Source organism: Carassius gibelio, chromosome B5, assembly GCF_023724105.1.
Source record: "Carassius gibelio isolate Cgi1373 ecotype wild population from Czech Republic chromosome B5, carGib1.2-hapl.c, whole genome shotgun sequence".
Classification (NCBI taxonomy): Eukaryota; Metazoa; Chordata; class Actinopteri; order Cypriniformes; family Cyprinidae; genus Carassius; species Carassius gibelio.
In genome coordinates, this window is record NC_068400.1 from 20,618,674 (window position 1) to 20,642,060 (window position 23,387).

General features: G+C 35.4%; 3 protein-coding genes across 8 annotated transcripts in view; 2 read left to right on the forward strand and 1 right to left on the reverse strand.

Annotated features, from left to right (window-relative positions):
- Positions 1–6,036, reverse strand: part of fer (fer (fps/fes related) tyrosine kinase) — a 30,109-nt gene extending 24,073 nt beyond the window's left edge. The window contains exons 1-2 of one of the 5 annotated variants that reach the window (XM_052557484.1): positions 5,526–5,887; positions 4,037–4,114 (exon numbers count right to left, since the gene is read on the reverse strand). The gene's annotated coding sequence lies outside the window, so the exon portion shown is untranslated. Of the gene's footprint in view, positions 1–747; positions 1,024–4,036; positions 4,115–5,329; positions 5,407–5,525 lie in introns of those variants that run through there. The other 4 variants (XM_052557487.1, XM_052557483.1, XM_052557485.1 and 1 more) reach the window with 4 other exon arrangements.
- A 2,216-nt stretch (positions 6,037–8,252) lies between these two features.
- atp6v1g1 (ATPase H+ transporting V1 subunit G1) lies at positions 8,253–10,772 on the forward strand. Its single transcript, XM_052557488.1, has 3 exons — positions 8,253–8,456; positions 9,182–9,282; positions 10,000–10,772. Exons 1-3 carry the CDS (start codon positions 8,375–8,377, stop codon positions 10,171–10,173), a joined length of 357 nt encoding a protein of 118 aa, XP_052413448.1. The 5' UTR covers positions 8,253–8,374; the 3' UTR covers positions 10,174–10,772.
- Positions 10,773–11,621: 849 nt separating this feature from the next.
- Positions 11,622–23,298, forward strand: LOC127958594 (high affinity copper uptake protein 1). 2 transcript variants are annotated; one of them, XM_052557490.1, is made up of 5 exons: positions 11,622–11,789; positions 19,011–19,144; positions 19,373–19,445; positions 20,605–20,773; positions 21,721–23,298. In XM_052557490.1, the coding sequence occupies exons 2-5, from the start codon at positions 19,034–19,036 to the stop codon at positions 21,920–21,922; spliced, it is 555 nt and encodes a 184-aa protein (XP_052413450.1). In that variant the 5' UTR covers positions 11,622–11,789; positions 19,011–19,033; the 3' UTR covers positions 21,923–23,298. The 2 variants fall into 2 exon arrangements, with proteins under 2 accessions (XP_052413450.1, XP_052413451.1); XM_052557491.1 differs by lacking the exon at positions 11,622–11,789 and adding an exon at positions 18,495–18,562.
- The last annotated feature ends 89 nt before the right edge of the window (positions 23,299–23,387 follow it).

The following is a 23,387-nucleotide window of genomic DNA, read 5'->3' on the forward strand; positions in this document are numbered from 1 at the left end:
AACTTAATTTTGTTGTCTTTGCATACAAAAAGTACATCATAGCTTCATAAAATTAAGGCTGAACCACTGATGGGTTTCCATGGGTGATTTGATAACTGTCCTTAGGACCCTTGTTGGCCTTGAACATGGTAGTTGCGTTTCTGTCTATGCAGGGTCAGAAAGCTCTCGGATTTTATCTAAAATATCATAATTTGTGTTCTGAAGATGAACGAAGGTCTTGCGGGTTTAGAACAACTTGAAGGTGATTAATTAATGACAGACTTTTCATTTTTGGGTGAACTAACCTATTTCTTCTTATCATCATCATCATCATCATCATCATGTATAACACTATGGATGTGAATATATAAAAATGCAGGTAAACATAAACTTCAAAACATTACACTTAACAACTGTTGACATAGGCCTATTTCTGAAGCCTTAAATTTGCTTGATTTTACACTATAGAAGCAACCAAACAAATGACAACAATATTTTTATTTGATAAATATTTTGTAATTATATATATATATATATATATATATATATATATATATATATATATATATATATATATATATATATATATATATTTTTTTTTTATTTTTTTTTTTTTTCAATTAAAAAGCTGTTGAACAAAATCTATTTCACATAAGTCAACTTCCATTACTTCCCAGAAAAACGCAGACAACTTCTTAACCATACAACAAGTGGTTATCCAGAAAGGAAAAATATCAGCAGACGACCCAAACTGGACATCTGACATACCCCACTCAAGAAGTGTCCATCCAAACATCACAAACGACACGATCGGTGTCCACCTCAGAGCCATGATATGTCTTAAATAACCACGTAACACAAGCATCATAAAGCATTCTTACCGTGTTATCAACACGTCTACATTCTGCTAACTAACCTCGCCCGACCAGTGCGTGCGAGTGAAACAAGAGGAATAAGCCTTAAACCGGTGAACATTTATGCCAGGTTTCCTAATACAGGTTAATTGAAAGAGAATGCCGTTTATCAAGGGCAAATCAAAGGAAAACAGACTTCCTGTGTGACGACCGACCGGCTGATACCCACATGATTTATAAACCCAAGCCTGTTAAGAAAACAGTCAGATCTAAAACAGTCAATGACTGCTGAACTGAAAGCAAGGACTGGAACACAACACTAGATTTTACACCTCCAGTTCCTTTCTAAGCAACTTTTTTTTTTCTTTTTTTTTCAAATACCTGAAGAACAACTTCAGGTATTTGTGCCTTGAGGCTAATATGTGACGACATGCCATTACTAAAATGACACTGAGACATAACAATACTAACATACAACTGCTACAGGTAACTCAAAATTATTGCAATAGCAGAAATGGTGACAGACTGAAGCAGAAGGTTGTTTAATTACCGAGATTAGTAATGTAGTTTAATACTTCCCAAAGCTCTTAATAACCTTCTTATATAAGAGTACATGCCTTCTGCTCCCCTTCATCCACACAGCTCACATTTAGCTTATAGACCACCGATTCATTAAGAAGCTTACAGAAAGGCAGCTCTTTTGAGGATGTTTACCACTTACAGTGATTAAGGCTATTGTGTTGTATCGAAGAACCTGCAGAATACAAGAAACTGTTTTTATTAGCTTGAAGCATACTTTTTAAGATTTCTTTGTTTGTCAAGGTTAAAGGTAGTGCTCTGGGCAATACAGTATTAAAATGGCATTATTGGTGTAATAAAAAGTTAGCAAGTTAAAGTTTAAAATTTATTCAGAGTTCACGGCAATCATTCAGTTTGTTCAAAGTTAGTTAACTGGCGTACTACAAGAGGTCGGTACGTTGTGTCTGTTAGCCACAAGAAGAAACCAAAGCGGCCAGACAAACAGATGTTACTAAATAAGCCGATGTCAATTTGACAGGAACAGCTATTGTTGGTTTCCTGTGAAAGTTACAGTTCAGACTAGTAACACCGTCAAAAGTGACAGCTCTTGAAAGATATATTATTTAGAAAGTTTTTTTTTTAATATATATAAATATGCTAAGAATGTTGACTCCAAATTATCTTTTATACACTTTCAATTTTTGCATGTCAAGAAATAGATAATACATGTCAAGTAACACTTTACAATAAGTTCCCAAAAGGTAATGTCAGTCAACATTAACAATGAGCAATACATTTGTTACAGTATTTGTTACAGTATTGTAAACTATAGCTAATAAAAACTGTTCAGTGTTGTTCAGATAACACCTTACTTTAAAGGGTTAGTTACCCAAAAATGAAAATTAGCCCATAAATTACTCACCTTGAAGTCATCCTAAGGAGAATATGACTTTCTTCTTTCCAGTCAGAGTTATTTTAAAAATTGTCTTTGATCTTTCAAGCTGTTTAATGCAACTCAATGGTGTTGCAGTGCATCGGAGCGTGAGAAGTTTAATAAAAAACGGCACCATTAATAAAGTGTCCCACACGGCTCCGGGGGGTGAACAAAGGCCTTCTGTAGTGAATTGATGCATTCTTGTAAAACAATATCCAGATTCTAAACTTAATAATCACTTTAATCTAGCTTTCACTCACAGTTGTAAATGAAGCAGTTCCGGAAGCATGACGTATGAGGTCTCGAGAAAACCAACATTAACAGGAGCAAAGGAAGGAAAGTTTCCTTACTTTAGCAAAGGAAAACCTGTCTCCTCTTGAATTATATCGAAATCTTTACAAATCCTTGTTTTGTACTTCTAATTAGTAACCGTTGTTTTGTTTTGATCTCTCAGATGCGTTTCCGCATGCATCACTTCTGAGCGGCGCATGCACAAAGCTGACCTCAAACATCATTCCCCTGGAACTGCTTCGTTTACAACCGCGAGCGCAAGCTAGATTAAAGTGACTATTACATTTTGAATATGGATATTCTAACAAAAACACAACGATTCGCTACAGAAGGCCTCTGTTCACCCCCCGGAGCCGTGCGAGACACTTTTTTTTAATGCATGCACTCATCTATTCTACTTTTTAAGGACTGATGCAGTGCAACACCCGCTGAGTTGCATCAAACAGCTTGAAAGATCAAAGACAATTTTTATAATAACTCTGAACAACCGTATTTGTCTGAAAGAAGAAAGTCATATACACCTAGGATGACTAAAGGGTGAGTAATTTATATCTTAATTTTCATTTTTGGCTGAACTAACCCTTAAAAGTGTTACAGTAAAGACTAAATTCTCCATAAAGCAGAAAGTATAAAACACAAGATTACCTTCACTTGATAATTTTTTTATCAGAAAAAAAGGTTGAACTTGTATTTGTACACCAGCAATTGATTGGATTTTTTTTTATTATTGATTTTACTATAAGTTTGGTGTAAAGAAAGCAAATGGTAGTTTAATTAATGGTTTTTATCATGTCACGGTTTTACATTATTAGTCATAGAAAGACAACCACTATAACACTTTCTCATATTCAGAGATTTGGACAGAAGAGTTCTGCTGTCACTGAAGACACACGAGCAATACATTTTTAATTTATGATATCAAAACTATGCTACATTATATCCTGTTGACCGCTATTTGTCATATTCACTTCACAGTGCATATAAAATTGGTGTAACGTCTTTATTTGAGAAAATATGATTTCATTGCACGAAGATGTTTTGACACTTGGTTCGATTGCTTGGTCCTAAGTTCCGAACACAAGTTCAGTTGCAACCCTTCCTCAGAGTCAGTCTCTACAGGTCTCGGTTCATATTGTAAATCCTTTAACATTGTGAATAGGAGAAGGTAATATTGCATATTTCTAGTGGTTGACTAATATGGATTTTTTTGATGGCCTATGCTGATATATTAGGGATATAAAATGGTTATGTGTGATACAAAAAATCTTTTAATAAAAATATTGCATAATATTTACTAAATAAATATTTAATAATGTAAATTCCAAAAATACACTGTTAAACTTTAACAGATGACATAAACAGATTTATACTTGATATAGAAACCTTCTGTTGCACTATAGTATTTTTCACAAATAAAGAAACTGTAAAAAGAATGGATAGAAAGGAAGTGAGCACTAACCAACAGTGCAGTCAGTATTCGTTTGTTACTCTGGGAACCAGTAATTTCCACGAAAGCTCAAGCAGAAGCCTGGGCCATCTATGAAAACACATCACAGAGCTGTAAAATAACAAGGGTGCTGTATAATCCTCTCTCACCCATAACACAATTAGGCTGGTTAATGCACATCAGTGGGAGTTTAGCTCAACAAGGATTTGCTGTGTGCTACAGAACAGCTCTGTGGGGGCACAGTCGCTTGAATAGCTAGCCCTTCTGAGCACACCAACGGAGGAATGTGTGTCCTCTATGAGCGTCTCAAGAACGGGACACCAAACACAGCCTGTAAACAAAGGCAGCTGCTTGTTATGTTAGCATAATGGCAGATCCAAAACTTACAGTGTGTGTTCTTCCAATGTAATCCAGGTAAATATATTCTGGATAATTCTTACAACCTGTTTTATGACAAACAAAAAATACTCGCTGAGTCTCAGCCCAGTGGTTGTGACAGCTTTCCCACAGGAAATGAATCGCATGTTACTCGAAGTCCAAAACACTGGCACAGACTCCCAACTGTCAATGGTATAAATAGACCACAACAGACCGGGCATCAGTAAAATGATTGTGATTTACTCTATTAAAACACATGCCTATATGTTCTAGGCATAGAGTGGCCACAAAATGTATTTGCACACTTGGATTGTTGCATACAAAACTGGAAGTTGCTGTGCTGCATTATAACAAATTATGAAAGCAAGAGGCATTTATATATATATATATAAGCCAGCAAAGCACACTTAACAATAAAGTTTAGATTATAATTGTCCTCAACATCATCTTGTCATGTCCATCATTGAGTACTATACATCAAAGCATCTCTGATGCCAAAACTGGACCACGGTAATGCTTGATAATGACAATTTAAAGAGTTTATGATTATCATATAAAGGAGGAATCTGAAGATTTTCCCCCGACAAAATTTAAATGGAACGACCAATTTCCTTACACACACACACACACACACACACACTTTCTCAGGAATCATCCTCAATGCACAGAATGACACAATCTGACAGAGTAGCGTTACATACTCACATTATGCGATTGGTCGAGCAGGTCAAGGTGAGTAAACCGCAATTTAGCTGGTTATCTGCACAGTCCGTTTATACCGCTGTTGTCAAAAGTTTATTAAAAGGAGTGACGGGCGACTGTTTTTGTTTTTCAGATATAACACAACCTCACACATCCATGACCGCCATAAATAACATTTACGGACAGATGACAGACTGCAGAACAATTTTTTTAGGCTTACTGAACTTGTTCATTTGCTTTCCTGTTCTGGTGGGACGTTAGCCGCTGCTAGCGCTGCCCTGCTAATGCTGCCTGGCCTTTTCCTTTGGAAAAACAGCAAAACAATTGAATACAAACGCGCAAAACCGAGCCTCGTGCCACACCAAACACCGCCCGCGCGCCAATAACATTGCATATGTGATAGAATAGTAAACTGACTTACTGTAAAGGTGTATTGTGGTATTTGTCCGTGTTTCCTGATTCCTCGGTATTCCTCTTTTCTTTGACTGGGGTTGGAGGAGTTGAGTTGGGACACGGGAGGGGTTTCCGCTCAGCTCCAGCGCTGCCACACAAATATATAAGGCTCACCACACGACCCTCGAACCTGTGTGTGTGTGTGTGCGCGCGTGCGTGCGTGCGCGTGTGGTCAGGGATCAGTACTGTACTAATTGAAATGTCATTATTTCTAAGTAGAAGAAAGAGTTCATTTTATGGTCATTGACACGAGGGCTGCTGCAGAACCGCTCCTGTCTACTAACGTTATACTCTTGCTGAGGAGACTGAATTGCTTAGTTTTATACAATTTTTTAATACTTTACAAACGTAGAGAACCAGTCACTCCCTCATACGCAGAGTTTGCTGAGATTAAATGAATGATCTGCAGTCTGCCTGGAGTCTTGACACCAAATAATAGTACACCCGTCTGTTCTCGGAGTAATTGTGTAAATGTCCGTGAGATGGCGCTATTTCCTCTGTTATGCTATGAATACGCTCGTGGACTCTGGACTTTTTACAATCCTGTTGATTTACTTTTGGGTATTTTAAATCCCAACTATGCAAAATTAAACAAACCTAAAGCTGATTTATGCTGAAGCCCTAAATACAAATCTCCAGGTTAGAAAAAGGGAAGTCATACGGAAGTAATGCGTTATTGTGTGTGTATCATTCATGTTTGGGTACTTTTTTCCTTTAGCATTCTATCTATCTATCTATCTATCTATCTATCTATCTATCTATCTATCTATCTATCTATCTATCTATCTATCTATCTATCTATCTATCTATCTATCTATCTATCTACCTACCTACCTACCTACCTACCTACCTACCTACCTACCTACCTACCTACCTACCTACCTATCTATCTATCTATCTATCTATCTATCTATCTATCTATCTATCTGTCTGTCTGTCTGTCTGTCTGTCTGTCTGTCTGTCTGTCTGTCTGTATCAAAAATTGTCTTTCTATCTATCTGTCTGTCTGTTTTTCTGTCTGTCTATATTTATCTGTGTCTATCTGTCTATCTAGCTAAGAATATCTTCTAATAATAAAATGGAAACATTATGTTTTTTATTCTTCCAATTGATTTTCAATCATTTATAATAAAAATAAATATTTATAAATAATAAATGTATTAATAACACATTGTATATCTGTTTTATTTGTTTGGAAACAAATTTCCAGTTGTAAATTTAATTTACTATTGTAGATTTTGTTAATATTTTGAATTAGTTGAGTTTTATCATTTCTGTTTTTACATGATAGTTTCCTTGTGTTATGTCATTTTAGTTTTTTTTATATTCATGTTTTAATTATATTTTTATATTCATTTATTTTCATTAATTGTATATAATTTAAAAATTAGGTTTTAGTGTTTGTTTATTTAATTGTAATTATTTTAGTTAACGAAAATAACCCTGGAGGGACCTTTAGACAAAAGCCAGTCATGATTGTGGAGGAAGCTGAGCGCTGAGCTTGGATGAACCGGATAAACTGATGAACCTGAAGACTGCGAAATAAAATGGACACAGAAAAAATATATAAATAATTTGAACAAGGTTAACTAGCTAGCAAAGTCATTATCAGTAAGTCACAAGCCAGGTCCTGCAATTTCTTAAAATTATGCTCTATAGGTGGCTGGTAAAAGTGTCTCATATGGGTTTCACAAAGAATAGGCTATCTGTGAGATGAAAAACTGAACCTGAGAGTCAAAACTAACTAAGTACAAAATCACTTAAAGTAAACTGATGGCAAAAATAGATAATTACAGTTTTTCTCAGTCGCTTTGGTACATTCCTCAAATCATCCTTAAGATTTGCAAAACAGTAAGTGCAAGCATCCTTGTGTCATAGTTTATGGATAAGACTTAAATTGCTTAGTCATGTTATCAATACAACAGTGTACTCTGGAGGGATGTTCTGATGTAAACTATGGCAACTGTTTTGGATGACAGTTACTGTATTGAACAATATGCCATATGCTTATGTATGCCATATATCCATTTCAAAAGTTAAAATGTACACATTACTGTATGTGGGATATTGACTGAAAGAGACTGGATAAAACAGTATAAACTTTCCAACTGAAGATTCATGAGATGAACCTTTGAGCTATTTCAGAGAAATGGTTTATCATTGGTTTATCATCTATATTCTCTTCATTAGTCAAGATTCACTTGCACAATTCATGCCAAATTGACAAAAGTCTAATAATAATGTGCAAAAATAAAAATAAAAAGTGTGCTTGGCAGTTTATGACTACTAGATTAACCATTTTGCATTTATTGACTTATACGATGAACTAAAGACTTGAGCAGTAAGACTATTGCACAGAAAACTGTATAATACATTTTGAGCGACATGACATTAGCAACTGATAATGTAGGAAACCGCTGATAAATGTGCATAATCAATTGCATGAACTTGTTCAAAAGAATGGGAAACTGGTTTTATGATGTGTATAAATGACTAGATGATGTGGAGGTTGTAGAAGTAATTTTGAGAGTTTCATTTCTGATTTAAAAAACTGTAAATTTAGTTAAATTAAACTGAATTAAATTATGATTTTTGAATATTATGATTTGAATATTTAAAAACAGTGGGATTACTAAATGTGAACATACAGCGCGTGAACGTGAATAGTAGGAATGCCCCCTAATGTAGGCTGCGGTCTCGCGCAGTCACGTGATTGTAGTCATCAGCTGACGTGCACTCCGACCTTCTCCACTGCGGGAGACACGGACACCTAAACGTCTCCATCCGCAGCGCATCAAATATATCCCGTACCGTAGCATGGCGAGCCAATCTCAGGGCATCCAGCAGCTGCTGCAGGCGGAGAAACGAGCCGCGGAAAAGGTCGCAGAAGCCCGTAAAAGTAAGCTGCCGTTTAGCTTGTTATCGCTGCAGACTAGCGCTTGGCTAACATGCTAACTGGCCAGCCATAGACATATATATCTATGCTGGCCAGCAAGTCACTGCCGATATTTCATCTATATATACAATACAAATAACACACAGTAGGAATGAATGAATAGATTTGGATTGAAAAGATATTTCCCTGATCATGCCGGCAAAATTATGTTTTTGTTTTCAGGTTTCATTTTCCTCTGCTAACCGCTGTCTAATGGATTATATTTACCAGTGGATGAAATGACATGTAACGAAATAATTTATTTTGGACAATTAACACTGAAAATGTTAAAGAATGAAACCATCAAGTAAACTGGAAGGCTTTGTCTCACCACATTTTAACATTTGAAGTCAGCTTTTAACTCGTTTTGTTTTTGTTGTTTATCTTATGGGTGATACTCAAGTTCATATTTGCTCTTTATAGTGAAGGAAATGATGACTGTAAGTTTACTAAACCTTTCCTTTACTCAAGTGACTTTGACTCACTAGACATTCACTCAGTTCCTGTTTTTATAGAGATTTTCTGCCGCTTGTTGTAATTTGTAAGAAAAGAGAGGATTTCCCCTGACAGAGCAATATTCCTCTTTTGAGTTTATAATGCCTACACAGTTGTGGCACTGAAATAACATATTTTTTTTTATTTTCATTTTTTATAATACTTTTGTGGTGGTGTTTTTTTTTTTTTAACAGGAAAGAATCGTCGTCTGAAGCAAGCCAAAGAGGAGGCGCAGGCTGAGATTGAGCAGTACCGTCTGCAAAGGGAGAAAGAGTTCAAGACAAAGGAGGCTGCAGTAAGATTTCTTCATTTTTGATCCAGGCATCCATTTGTAGCCATATCTCTACTTCTGTATTTACATGGGTGAAATCTTGTCAAAAGTTATTTTGGTTCTCTGCTTTGAGGAATGCTTTTATTGTGACTTAAATTGTATGGTTGTAGTTATAATGTCTTGCTATTGTAATTTTAATTTTAAATTCTACCATTTTGAATAATGCCCATATAGTGCAACAATTGGGTTATTGGAGTAAAAATTTAATTAAATCTTCTCCATAAAGGAATTGATTTTTATCAATAAGAAAGACAGACCAACTGTTAGTTACTTGTTTTGTTAATAGATGGTAATAAGGTTTGGTTGAAAGCATATGCTTTTGGTTTTTAAGTGTTCATGATTAACAGCAGAATTTCTGGTGAAAGACTACATTACCCATGATTCTGCAAAAGAAGAAGAAAAAAAACTTTTGGCCTCCTCCCACTCCCTTGAAGCACTGCAAATGACATGATAGTCAATCTCCTGTTCTCAAAAAAAAATATATATATATACATATACTAAATTATAATTATATGAAACACTTAAAATAATCTCACAAAACCTCTGCAGTTCCATCATATGAATCTCTTGGGTCTCACGAAACTGACAAATCCAAATAAACCTTAACTCTAACTGGAAGAAGCATTAGTATTAGTTCTGAACAAGGCTTAAAGTTAATGTCCCATTTGCTTGGTCTCGCAGGCCCTGGGGTCCCATGGAAACTCTGCTGTAGAGGTGGATAAGGAGACCGTGGATAAGATGAGCCACATCCAGAGCAGTTATCAGAAGAACAAGGAAGCTGTACTTGTAAACCTGCTGAAGATGGTGTGTGACATCAAGCCAGAGATCCACGCCAATTACCGCGTCGCTGGATAAACACCACATCTGTTACCATTCCTAAAGTCCCACAAAGCACTGAGACAAAGACTGCTACTAGACATATCTGGTTACAATCCTGATGTTTAGATAGCTGGACTACACTGCTTAATAATACATTTCTTATCCATATTATGACATTAACACATTTCCTAGGGTTTAAACAGACATTCATTGATACCTGAACCAGTCAGTGGTCATGGTACTGCACACACACACACACACACACACACACACATCTCTGCAGTATTTTTCATTGTTTGCAAATATACCTTTGATAAGATCCCATGCAAGTCTTTGTCTCTGTTCTTTAAGTTAACTGTAGTATTGTCCATTGAGTTTCTTTGTGAATGATAACTTAAAATGCTTGTATCTTGATGCTACAATCTTAATTTGTAAGTAATCAAAAGTTGTTTTATCTAATTGATGTGTACAATATAAATAAATTTGGATGGATTTTTTTGTGTGACAAATCTCATGGTTCTCATAATCTTAATGTATTCATAATTAAATACAGTCCTCCTGCGCTCTTCCTCTGTATATGTAGATTGCAGTCCTCTATTTCAGCCTGCTGTAATAAATGTTTGTGTACAAATGGATCTGCACTGAATTTCTTCTACTTTTTTTCTAGAATAATGCTGATGGAGCATAATTAGAGAATATTGTTTAACTGTGAGCTACTCTTTAAATCTAATAAATATAAATATTAAAGTAACAATCTGTCCTAATATAAAGATCGAATGAGTATCAACGCCAGAGATTGCTATTTAGATATATTGTCCCCGTCTTCAAACTGTATAATTCTCCAAAACCTTTTCAGCAGTTATAAAATAAAAAGTTTAGTTGTCCTTAAATTATATTTATTTCTCATGAAGAAATATCCTCCACAGTTTTCCTGAATAAGTTTAGTAAAAAGCGTATCTGTATTTACAAATCTACAACTTGAGCTGTAGATTTTAAATGTAAAACAGTTTTTAAACTATTTTTCGTATTTTTAGTTGCCATGTGGCAACGGAAGTAAGGAAAGTTTTTATTGCGTCACATCAGGCCGGATACATAGCGTTCTTTTCAAAATAATAGTTGTTTTTAAAAAAATATCTTTATTTTTCGTTATTAAACGGAATGGAGTAGACAAACCCTTGACTGCTTGTTAATCCGCAGAATAAAATACTGATTAAAAAGGCTTTGTGTTTTATACTTTACCGTGTTAGAACTGAAAAATGAGCTTGCAATGTTTCTTGTTTTTGTACTAAAAATATTACTATTTAAATACAATAATTTTAAAGCGAATTTTAAATAATTCTACTAAAAAAAGAAAAAAAAATGTATGTGCCTGTATTTTATTGATTTAAACGACCGAGTTAGCATAGAAAATGCTAATAAAAAAACTGTTAATCCGTTCACTTTGAGACGACAGAGCCGTCACTGTGGACTTTTATTGTGTAATAGTTTCCGCGTTGTAGCGCACTTCACACTGACTTCACAGAGTCGGAGCATCTCGCCGCTGCTCAGTGGTAAGATTAAGTTGATTTACTCTCGTCCCAAAACTGATGATCTGCAGTTAATATCAAAGACACCAAAGGAAGCTGTGCACGCATTCGTCGCCTGCTGTCAAGGTGAGATTTATGTGACTCTGCAGCTCATTGAAGTGTTTTTCCGCCTGTATCTCTGTTGCTGTGACCTCTGAGAAGACATTTGCAGTTCTGCTCTCTTTCTGTCTCTCTGGCTCATCTCTGTGGATAGCGACCATTTGTTCATTACCTTTTACATATTCCAGGACAGTATTATTTATTTATTTCAGAATCTTAACTATAAATCTAATATAAATATGCATTTTTTTAAAGAATGGGCTTTTATTGTAATATTTAATGTTATTTAAATAATATTTATTTTTTATTATTCTTTTTTTAAGTTTCTTTCTATTTAAATGCATATATTTTAAATGGCTGTTTTTATTTTACTAATTTAGAACTAAAATTTTATTTCAGATTTTTTTTATATAAGTTTCATGTAATAATTTAATAAGTATATTTTATCCCATTTCAGCTTTGTAAATGAACTTTTTAGTTTAGTTACTTTTATTGTTAACAATAAGTACATTGTTCCAGGTTTTTGCAGAAAGCAGCGTTCTGTTAAACATAAAGTAAATCCAAATGCGGCTTATGATCATGTAAATGCATAAACAACATTCTTACATTTCCCTAAGTGTGTTATGTGTGTGTGAAAAGACCGGATAAATAATGTGGAGAGAAAGCTGGTTGCTGACTGAGCTGAATGTGTTTAAGAGCACAGTACTAACACAGGTCATGTAAATGAATGCTGCATTGCTTTAAGCGGCTCTCTTGTAATAACTGTTTTCTAATGTGCATGTAAACCTGCGGTTCTCAACCTTTCTGACTGCAGGCCCCCCAGTGTCAACAATATTCAAAGGCTTGTGATTTACTGGATAAGGATTAAGGCTAAGGTTGTTTTTTTTTTTTTTTTTTTTAAACAAATATTTTGTTACTTACAATTTCTGGCCCAAAAAAATGTGAAGAGCTTGACATGACTAGAAAATTTCTACATGCATATATATATGTGTGTGTGTAATCTTGAGACCCCTTACCAGCCTTGGTCACATAGTTGGGAACCATTAAAGCACAAAGAAAGTGAATGGAGACTACTGATATGAAGCTCAGAAATGCATTAAAAGCATACACAAGCAGAGTGAAATTAGTCCACATTACAGACATCCAGCATTCAGTGTTTTTGTTTTAATCTATTTATAGCTTTGTGTGAGGAAATTAAATCTTAAAGTCCATTGTAACTCTTAAATGCAATGTACTGAGATGAGAAAAAGAAAAATAATTTGCAGTAATTTGGACATTTTACTTAATTTCTCACTTTGTCTTCATTGTAAAGAAAGACACTGTTCTTTGTCATCTATTAATTTTCTCCGCTAAAAATGGTTTTGATGTGGTTGTGGAACGCTTGTGTAATAAAGAGCTGCACAGCTCAATTGTTAGACTACAAGGAAAAAGCTATCTACTTTCTCATATCTTGCTTTTGTTCCTGGATACAGACTTTTTGTTTTCTTTTAAGAGGAAGCTAGTATCAAAAGAGGGGGAGGAAGGATACTGAATTGATTGTTTTGCTGAACCTGAAAACCAGGTATTGACATTCTGCAGCCCAGTTGGACGAGGTCCTGTATGTGCCATATTCATCAACATTGTCTAGAATGTCAACAATGTAGACTATCTTTGTAGACTTAAGTTGTACACCAAACAGCTATCGGGTGGAATCTATTTTCTTTCTACTCGTATGTAAACCGGTGTAAAGTACTTTGAATTGAAAGTGCAGTAGCAGGTCAGAGTAACACTACCTCATTGTCTCTCTGTTGCATGAGTGGACACTGCCGTGTGTGTGTGTGTGTGTGCACTTGCATGGGTGAAATGCAGAGCAGAAATTTTCAGTACGGGTATACCATACTTGGCCTCACATATAATGTCAATTTTTTTTTCTCTTTGTTTTCAATTCACTTGACAAGACTTGTTTTTTATATATGTGATTCACTGTTATACATTGGTTTCTGAAATAGAAACTATGGTTTTGTGCCTGCATTTATTTTGCATTAAAATTATATTTCCCCCTCTTTTTCTATCATTTTTATTAGTGTAATATTTAATTCAATTCAAGTTTATTTGTATAGCGCTTTTCACAATACAAATCATTGCAAAGCAGCTTTACAGAATAAGAAATATAAAAATAATATGAAAAATTTGAAATACAACATTATGCTATATAGCTTATTAAAATATATATTTTTAACATATTTTTACAATTTAAAAAATAAGTTCAATTCACTACAAAAACTCTTCTATGTTATATAAATAATGCAAGGCTTAAGAATAGTCCTACAAATAGGCTTGAATTTGCCAGAATCAAGACAGCATGAATTAAAAATTCACCCTGTCTATTTTCTAAGAGAATATTATTGATCTTATTGGGAATTAATACATCAGTGCATGTCTTTATTTATTTATTTGTCGTTTTGTCAAAATGAACTCTTCCAATGAAACAACAGATCTGGCACTACTTCTGATTCATCACAAAATGTTGTTATTTTTAGTAAATTTAGGTGGTACGATATGACATATTCTTGACTTTTATTTGTATTTTTATATATTTTGGCACTAACCAACAGATGATGCTTTTAGTACAGTCAGTTAATAATAATAATGAAGCATGTTTGCTGAGAGTTTGGTGATTTAAATATTTTAGATTCACTATAACTGTGAATTAAATTTCAACACTTGGCTGTTGTGAAATATTGAAATGCTTCTCAGTTGCTCTTTGTACCTCGTCTTGACCTCTGCACTATCGCTGGTAGATTACACTAACACTACTAGTGCTACTGAACACAGTTAATGCTGGCTTGTGCTGCTGCCCCCTTCTCATTCGTTTGCTTGCATTTCTGTTTTATAACCTGCCAATTAGAAGTTTATGTGGTCTGAACATCATAATGATCAGCAATGGTTGACCAAATCCTTGTCCTTCATCCATGCACTCAAAAGATCATTGATACCATCACTTTTTTTTAGTAATAATTAAGGCTGTGAGCTTTCCATAGCCAATATTTTTCCCCTCGTCTCAAGAAATATCTGCGTCCACACGAAACCATGAAACTGACAAAAAAGCAATGTTGTATACAGGCCAGACCAGCATGTGGTGCTGTAATTTCACAACAGAGATACACTTAAAAATGGAGAAGAAGACTTGGATTATGCGCATAAAACTTACGTGCAGTATACAAACAAACATCGAACAATACATTTATTGATCGTCTTAGTGTTATTTAATAAAAAGACAATCGTTCAGTGTTTGTTCATTTTTTTTTTTTTTTTTTTTATGTGATGTAGCTGTGTCTGACTAGAGGTCAGATCTGGGGCCTGTTCTTCGTACGTCGCTTATTACATCCCAGATCAAATGACACATCCAAGATGATATCATCGTGCTAATCATGATCCGGCTAATTGGGTTCTTCGAACACACCTGTTGTGTATGATTAGTATCGCTGGATTGAGTTATCTGAGATAATTGCGCATTCATGTGTTGTCTTAAAAGGGGATATGTATCGATACTCGAAACCATGATCAGCAGTGCAGCGATTGGCTGGTGGCAAGACGGCAACGTAATGACGTCATATAATTTAAAACGACACCTGACAAAAAACTTGACAAATCTCTGGACTTTTATAAGGAAACAGCCAAGCAAACAAAACTACATAAATGTTATAATAGATACATGAAACAGATAATGGATACATGTTTTTATTTTATTTGAATTTTTTTTAATTATTTAGATTCGCAATTTATAATAGTTGTGCAGTCTTTACATTTTTATTTCAATGTAGAAATTATCTATTCATTTAATTTTATACTTGGAGAGATTTGTTACATGACCGCATTAATGAAAGTTTCTTAAGGGTCAGTATCATGTTATCTGCATCTCCTGCGCTCCATCAAGCCACTCTTATGATAGCAGTCATCACTCAAAATAATGCACGACTCTATCATCTGTATAGCATGTGTGTAAGACTCTAATACAATTATGAAGTAATAATTTTATGACAAATAAATATTTCAGTGAGTAAAACTGGCTGTCTATAGTAGGCTGTTATGGACTACACGGCATTTTTATATTATTTTTAAATAATTTTTTTAATGATTATTATTTTAAATTATTGTCCCTGGATCAGTACGATACTCTTGTAATAAAGTAGCGGTGGTAGCAGGCATATTTTGAGTATCAGTTCTAGTTGAAAAGAAGCGATCTAATCCTGTTTACATGAAATAAACCTGCTCCCGAGCAGGTTTAAGCTTACGGACCTGTTGCTATGACAGCAAGAACCAAACGATCCAAGATCACGCCAAATCGTCAACAATCAAATCCAGCTAACTGAGTTAGCGACGTACGAAGAACGGGCCCCTGGGCTGATGACGTCATTGTTTAAGAAAATATACGGATTCGCTGTCCACATGAAAATGCAAGGGTGGCATTTTCGGATTTATGTACTCTGGGACCTGCATGGTTACAAAAAATATCTGTTTCACTCTCCCAAAACACTGGATCTGTGTGGACGAAACACAAAATTTACTATATAGCTAAACGCATCTCCGTGTGGACTGGGCCTAAGACGGAATATAATATTAGCATTAGTATAACTATGTAAATATTTAACACATTTTATACCCCTCCCTTTTTGATTTCTCACTGTCTTGTTGTTTATCTTCATTGGAACGAGCACACAGCACATAATCAGATCACTTGTACAGTTCAACACTGTTAAAAGCTGTTCTTTGAACATCAGTAAAATTCTTCTTCAAGCACACGCACTGTCCCCGTTAGGAGCAAAGCCACAGGTTTATGTCTGTTGAGGAAAGGTCATAATTTGCACAAACAATCAAAACCTATTTGGACCAAGACAATTGTTTTGCATTGTGACATCAGCGGTGTTTTCATTTTCTGTTTTGTTATTTGACAAAGTGAAAATGTGCGAAGTCTGCAAATCCAATGAGCTTTTAATGTCATCCCTAAAGAAATGAATTGTTGCACAAGTTTTGGGTGTAACACAAAAGACAGAAACAAATTATCTCACAATTCTGACCTTTTCTCACAATTGCAAATGCATAGCTAGACTTCTGTATTGTAAAGTCCAATTCTGAGGAAAAACTTGTTTGCGAGTTTATATCTCACAATGACATGTTATGAAGTTAGAATTGTGAGATAGAAGCTCACAACGATGAGAAAAACATTTCGACTCTTTTTCTGTTTGAATTTGGCTTTGTGCCACTGAATGAAAAATAAAAAGTTTACCTCACAATTCTTACAAAAAAAATAAATAAATGAAGAAAATTCGGAGGAAGAAACGTTAGAATTACGAGTTTATATTACTCATTTCTGAGAAAAAACAAGTGGAATTGTTAGATAAAAGGTCACAATTACCAGTTCAGTGACGGAAAGGGCTTCCATACAACATAATTACCTTACTGCCAATTGTGTTATTAAAATTTAAATTCAATGGCTATTGCTATTGTTCAAAAAGGTTGGAAAGTATAAGAGTACAGAATTAGCAGTTTGTCCCAACTTCTGGCTGGAGCTATAGTGAGTGGCTGAAGAGAGGCGGTACTTCCAGGGTTTTGTGGGTGTGGCTAACACCTTGTGATTGGATTAATGGCAGAAGAGGGAAATGAAAAGCAGATGAGAGGTCACATGAGCAGTCAGTGCAGTACGACCAGCCTCACACTATATCCCTAAAGCTGTTCCTGAACACTAGCTCTGTCGTGCTGCACATGACTCGCTAATTGCGCCTGATTGCCGAGACATACTTGAGAACAAAAGCCTGACAGGAAATACTTTTTTACTAAAAAGAAAAAAAAGGACATTTTTGTACTGTCAATCAGAAAAAAAAAACCTCCATTAAGAAACCAAGGAAGCCAGCTGAGAGAGGTGACAGATTTTGCTTGGGTGAGTTATTTCTGGGCAAACTCTTCAGTGGATTCTATTTTAGTTGATTTTTTGGTTTTGTATTGTGTTCATCAATCAGATTAGTTTGTATCAGATTGCTTAATGGCAGAAAGGAGTCAATACAACTTTTAACAGACGTTTAGTCATGTTTACAAGCAATCCATGGTATCTCAAGTGTTAATACCTTTGTACTATATGATTACTGGATAAAATATTACAGTATTTACATGGTAATATAAAGAATACTGAGATGCATGTCCAAAAAAACTACCAGTTTAACTAGGAATCTGAAGAGATTATATTGTTATTGTGCATAAAAATGTATAACTTTGAACTAGTGTGCAGACGTGTAAGTTATAAGAGGGGACACATGATGCGTTTTCCTTCTGGACAACACTGCACACTGTCTGGACTGTGTATGAAGACTGGAAACAAGCAGATATTTATTTTCTGAGTGTACTTTCTGACTTGCTTTCCCCTTTCTTCCACTGCTCCTCAGTTGACCTGGTTAGACCTGAATCTGAGCTAATTGTGAGGAAAAATTCCATTCCACGCTCTTGTAAAACAGTGTCTGCTTCGTCAAACAACAAAATGCTGACTACTGGCTAGTACAGAAAGTCTAGATAATCACATTCACATCTCTGATGAATGTTTTATCCCCAAGGCTGTCCCAGACCTTTAGAAAAGTGTGTTTGCTGCTCAACGGAGAAAGTAATTGTTTTATAGAGGTAACTGTTTGATTCTCTGGACGGTGAATAGCCTGGGGTTGTCTGAGCATTCGATTAGTGAAGGTCTCTTTTCCTTTGTCAGAATTTGACTGAAAATAACCAGTGGCTTCATTTAATACTCCGAGATCGTGAGAAGTATCTGATTCCTAAAATAGGTACGAAATATCAGATAAACCCTTTAATATATCCACTAAAAATCGTGGTTATACCAGTTAACTAAAAGTCATTGCTCAAAAGATTAAAATTATTTCTCAGAAAAAGAGTCATTTGTTTGCACTTAGCAGATACAACTTAATTTCATATTTTATATATAACGCAGTGATATTCAGATATTTACAAGTATCCATCACTCTTTGGGGCTGCTGTATTTCTGGCTGCTGCTTTTAACCTGTAGGACAGGATCTTACAGATTTTCCTTCTGTGGAACCTGCATCAAATTCCTGAGCTAAAAAAGCTACTTTCAAGATCCAGAAACATTTGAAACATTCAGCTCTAGTATGTTCTGCTCCTTTCATTTAGCAGAGTAGTTCTAGAACATTCTTTATTATCCTAGAGAGCTGTCAAACGCATAACTTGAAGGTTTGTACTCTGATCTCTCCTCAGCACCTCTGTGAAGGAAGAGAAATATGTCCAATCCACACAGTCACCATATGAACCCAACCATGCAGTCAGTCTCGGACCATCACGGGGACCATGTGATGTCCCCCAACACGGGCCACGGAGATCACATGATGATGGTAAGACCACCAGGAGTCCATTAAGCCTGCGTTTCAGTGTTTAGACCGTTGACTTGATAAAAATCCATCTTCGCGTATTAAAGAAAGACGTGATCATGTTATCTGTTCATTTAAAGCTGTCGTTCAGTGGAAGTAAGACTACTGCGTCGTTAAAATATTATCAGAATTGTGTTATTCATCATGGGGAAAAAACATAGGTTGAACACATTGACTGATTTATTCTTACAGCCAATGACCTTCTACTTTGGCTACAAAAATGTGGAGCTGCTATTCGCTGGGCTGGTCATCAACACTCCAGGAGGTGAGATGAAGGGCGTATGAATATGAAATCTGTTCGATTTTCTCTCCGATTCCGCATTCTGTTTGGATTTTTGTTTTTGGAGTCTTTGTTTTATGATTTTTACAAATGTATTATCAACAGACAGTGGCAATCAAATTAATGCATAATACTTTGTAAAAAAAATTTTTAAATCAAATGGAAAAAAAAATAAATAATAATAATTGTAAACAAAGTGAGGGTTAAAATTTAATTGTTATATTTCTATTTAATAAACATTGTTGTTATTGCTTTTTGAAGTACATTATATTGTACAAACGTGATCTATTTCTATCATATGTAAATGTAATCATAAATGTCTTTGTGCTTTAATATTCACAGACGTTAGTCCATATCAGGATTTGATTTAGTGTATTTAATTATCCAAACTTTGTCACCCTCACGTCCTTCCAAACCTGTATGAATTACTTTCCTCTGTGGAACATAAAAGATATTTTGAGATTAACATTTTAAGATATTAAAAATCACATATGAAATATTTTTTTGTGTCCATACATTGCATGTCATTGGCCTCCAATATTCAGTTCCCAACATTCAAAATATCTCTTTTTATTAAATTTTTCGTGTTTTTTGAAAGTCATACAGGTTTACAACGATGTGAGGAAATGACGACATTATTATTATTATTATTATTATTATTATTATTGTTGTTTTCCTTTCCTTTTTTTTCTTTTCAAAGTCATTCACACCGGCAGCAATTTGCAGTGATGAAACAATAACATTATCCAGTCTTAATAAATTAATTTCAAGGCAAACTTTCATGCCAATGAGCATTGACTTGCCAGTGCGAGTGTAAAGCAACAGTGCAGTGACTTGCCATCCTCCAGTGAATCACTTTCAGTGTGAACCTGACTTTACAGAGGACCTAAAATTCTATATTGAACAAAGCATTAAGTGTAATAAAAGAACAACCAGTGGCGTTCTTGTGAATAATGTCATAAGATCCACTAAAAGGCACGTGTACTGGTTGCACAGGTTTTAATAAGCTGATGCATCTGAATTATCAGAACAAAGCAGAATATTTTTGCAGCCAGGAATTCCCGGTTACACTAGGGTAATAAGATAAAGTAGGTGACAATGTGAGGGTTCCTGGGTTTTAACCTCTCTTCATCCTCGTCTCTAGGAATGGTGGGCGCGTGCATTGCTGTGTTCTTGCTTGCTGTGTTCTACGAGGGTCTAAAGATCGGCCGTGAGTTCCTATTGAGAAGGAATCAGGTGAACGTGCGTTACAACTCCATGCCTGTCCCAGGAGCTGATGGCACCGTGCTCATGGAGACACATAAAACAGTCGGGTCAGTGAACGGAGTACTCATGTTTTCAGGATGCAATGCCAAAAAATCTAAATGACTAAATGTTCTCTGTTATGATACGGAATGGCCGCATGCTTCACTTGAACTACGTGACAAAATAAGTCAAAACCAATTGCATGTTGACCTTAAAAGTTATAAATACTGAAACCGGTCCATAAATGAGACCATTAGCCCCACCCGAACGTTACTGTCCAAATTTATAACTGGAGTTTTTGTGTACTATGTACAGTACATATTTATGGAAGCCCATTTCTGCCACATAAGAAAAAAAATCATGCTTTGAGAAGACATAATGATGGCATCAGTAAATGATAAAAGAAATCAAAATGATCAGATTAAAAAGTCAGCGGTATGACATATCAAGTCATTATTATAAAACAAACTACTCATAATTACTTCTAATGTTATTATGGACTTTTATCTCTCAAATTCTGATTTATCTGTTTATATCATAATTATTACTTATAATTATGTCATAATTCGGACTTATGTCATGATTAAGCTTGTAAGCAAAATAAGCATGATAATATAATGTTAATAATTGCCCTTTATATTGTTTATATATTAGCACCAAAGCCAAATGAAACAATTCAGATATTATCTCTATTATTAGATGTATAAAAAATAGATCCATTTATTAATTTAGTATCCAGTATTTTTTGTCTCTTTTTGAAGCACCACCTTGTCTGCAAACCGCTAGCTCCGATTGAAAACCTTTTCTTTCTTCACGGCTTTCAAAATGAGCTCTGTGAAAAACAGGCAAACCCAAATCAGCATTAAGCCTGTTTCCACTGATCTAATCATCCCCTGAATGAAGTCACTGCCGCACGAGTGGGTAAACATGCATGTCCCAGGTTGTCTTCACACCGATGACCTGCCTTTTCTAATCCTGTAATCAACTAAACACCTGCTTCGGTTCTCTCCTGCAGACAGCGAATGCTGAGTCTCGCGCACTTCTTCCAGACGTTTCTTCACATCATTCAAGTGGTGGTCAGTTACTTCCTCATGCTGGTGTTCATGACGTACAACGGGTACCTGTGCATCGCTGTGGCGGCAGGCGCCGGCTTCGGCTACTTCCTGTTCAGCTGGAAGAAGGCAGTGGTGGTGGATATTACAGAACACTGTCATTAACCTCTCTCGTGTATAACCACAAAAAACACCCACTTCACAATCCCAACATGCACCGCGACTCTATATGTGTAGAGCACTATATGATTTCTTTAATCTCCGTAAATATCAACCAAGTGGCTCTATTCATTTTCAAGCTCTAAAGCTCTCGTTTTTTTACAGTTTGCCCCATATTTCATATCCCGACAACCGTTCATCATCACCATCCTAATAATAGCATAAGTGGGCACAGCCTATCAGTCTACCTCCATAGTGCTGACGGTCACAAATGCCATTGTAACATCTTACAGATTCTTCTGTTTATGAAGGTGCTTCTGGGTGACGAAAGAGCCTTACTTAACCCTTTGCCTTAAATGAGGGAACACCAACATACACCCAAGAGAGTGACTGTAGACTCTAAAAGCCAAACTGGATCTGGTGGACCCAGTATATATATAAAAGTGGTGGGAGGGGGTTGTTTTTTTTCCTTCGGAGGTTGTTATGGCCAAGTGTTTCAAATCGCTGGAACCACCGTTAGTAATCAGTGACCATTGTTTAGACATAAACACTGGACTGAATGATGTTTGCACAAGAAAGAGAGGTTCGAAGTCGAACTTTGCTCCCTTTTGAGTGCTTTTAAGTAAATATGGGGAGATTAGTGGAAAATAAATTCTATCTGATGCCAGTGTCAACGATTTCATTTTTATAATTTATATTTGTAACACTCAACTGTACTTGTCATCAATGTTTTCTGGCTTTCTTTATGTGGATTCTTTACCGTTATGACATTTTTAGATGAAAGATTCTGGCACATCTGTGATGTTGAGCGAATCATGAGTTGTTAAAAACATTGAGGTCATCGCTCTGATAGTTACTGGGTCTCGGAATCTGGATTCTGTGTGGAAATTGATGATAGTTATACTCCTTATTTGAAAGGAGTGTGCCTTTTACATACAGGACCCAATGAAAGTGTCTCAAGACCACATATCTTAAACCAGCTAGCATGTAGGTTTTAGAAGAAAGCCTGTTTAAGTTTTTTTTTTTTTTTTATACATTTATTTTTTCCTGTAATTTTTTTTAAGATGAAAAACTATTCTTAAAGAAAATATTCACATCATGGTTTTGTAGCAGTTGTCCCTTTGTAGAATTGTTCTCCATCATCACAGGTGTTACTTAAGCTGCAGATTTTATATATATATATATATATATATATATATATAAAAAGTAAGTTTGCATTGTCTTGAGTGGGGAAAAACTACAATTGTGGACTGAACCTCATTTCCAGCGCTGTGGCAGTGTAATGATTTCTTAGTCTGTTTACAGTTCAGTCAAGTCTGTAGAGTAATGTACTGTAATCATGAAGAAAAAGATGAATAAATACTGTATGATTTCAAAGAGAACTTCTTGACCACCTCATTTATAAACCAAACCATTTTGATGATCGGCTCATCTTTGTAATATTAATCCTTGTCTTGTTCTTGTTGTATTT

Bases quoted from the DNA above. Each gene is read 5' to 3' on its own strand.
- atp6v1g1 (XM_052557488.1), top strand. From the start codon at position 8,375: ATGGCGAGCCAATCTCAGGGCATCCAGCAGCTGCTGCAGGCGGAGAAA. The intron at 8,457-9,181 runs GTAAGCTGCCGT...TTTTTTTAACAG, and splicing joins GGTCGCAGAAGCCCGTAAAA to GAAAGAATCGTCGTCTGAAG. The intron at 9,283-9,999 runs GTAAGATTTCTT...TTGGTCTCGCAG, and splicing joins TCAAGACAAAGGAGGCTGCA to GCCCTGGGGTCCCATGGAAA.
- LOC127958594 (XM_052557490.1), top strand. From the start codon at position 19,034: ATGTCCAATCCACACAGTCACCATATGAACCCAACCATGCAGTCAGTC. The intron at 19,145-19,372 runs GTAAGACCACCA...TTATTCTTACAG, and splicing joins ACGGAGATCACATGATGATG to CCAATGACCTTCTACTTTGG. The intron at 19,446-20,604 runs GTGAGATGAAGG...CCTCGTCTCTAG, and splicing joins GGTCATCAACACTCCAGGAG to GAATGGTGGGCGCGTGCATT.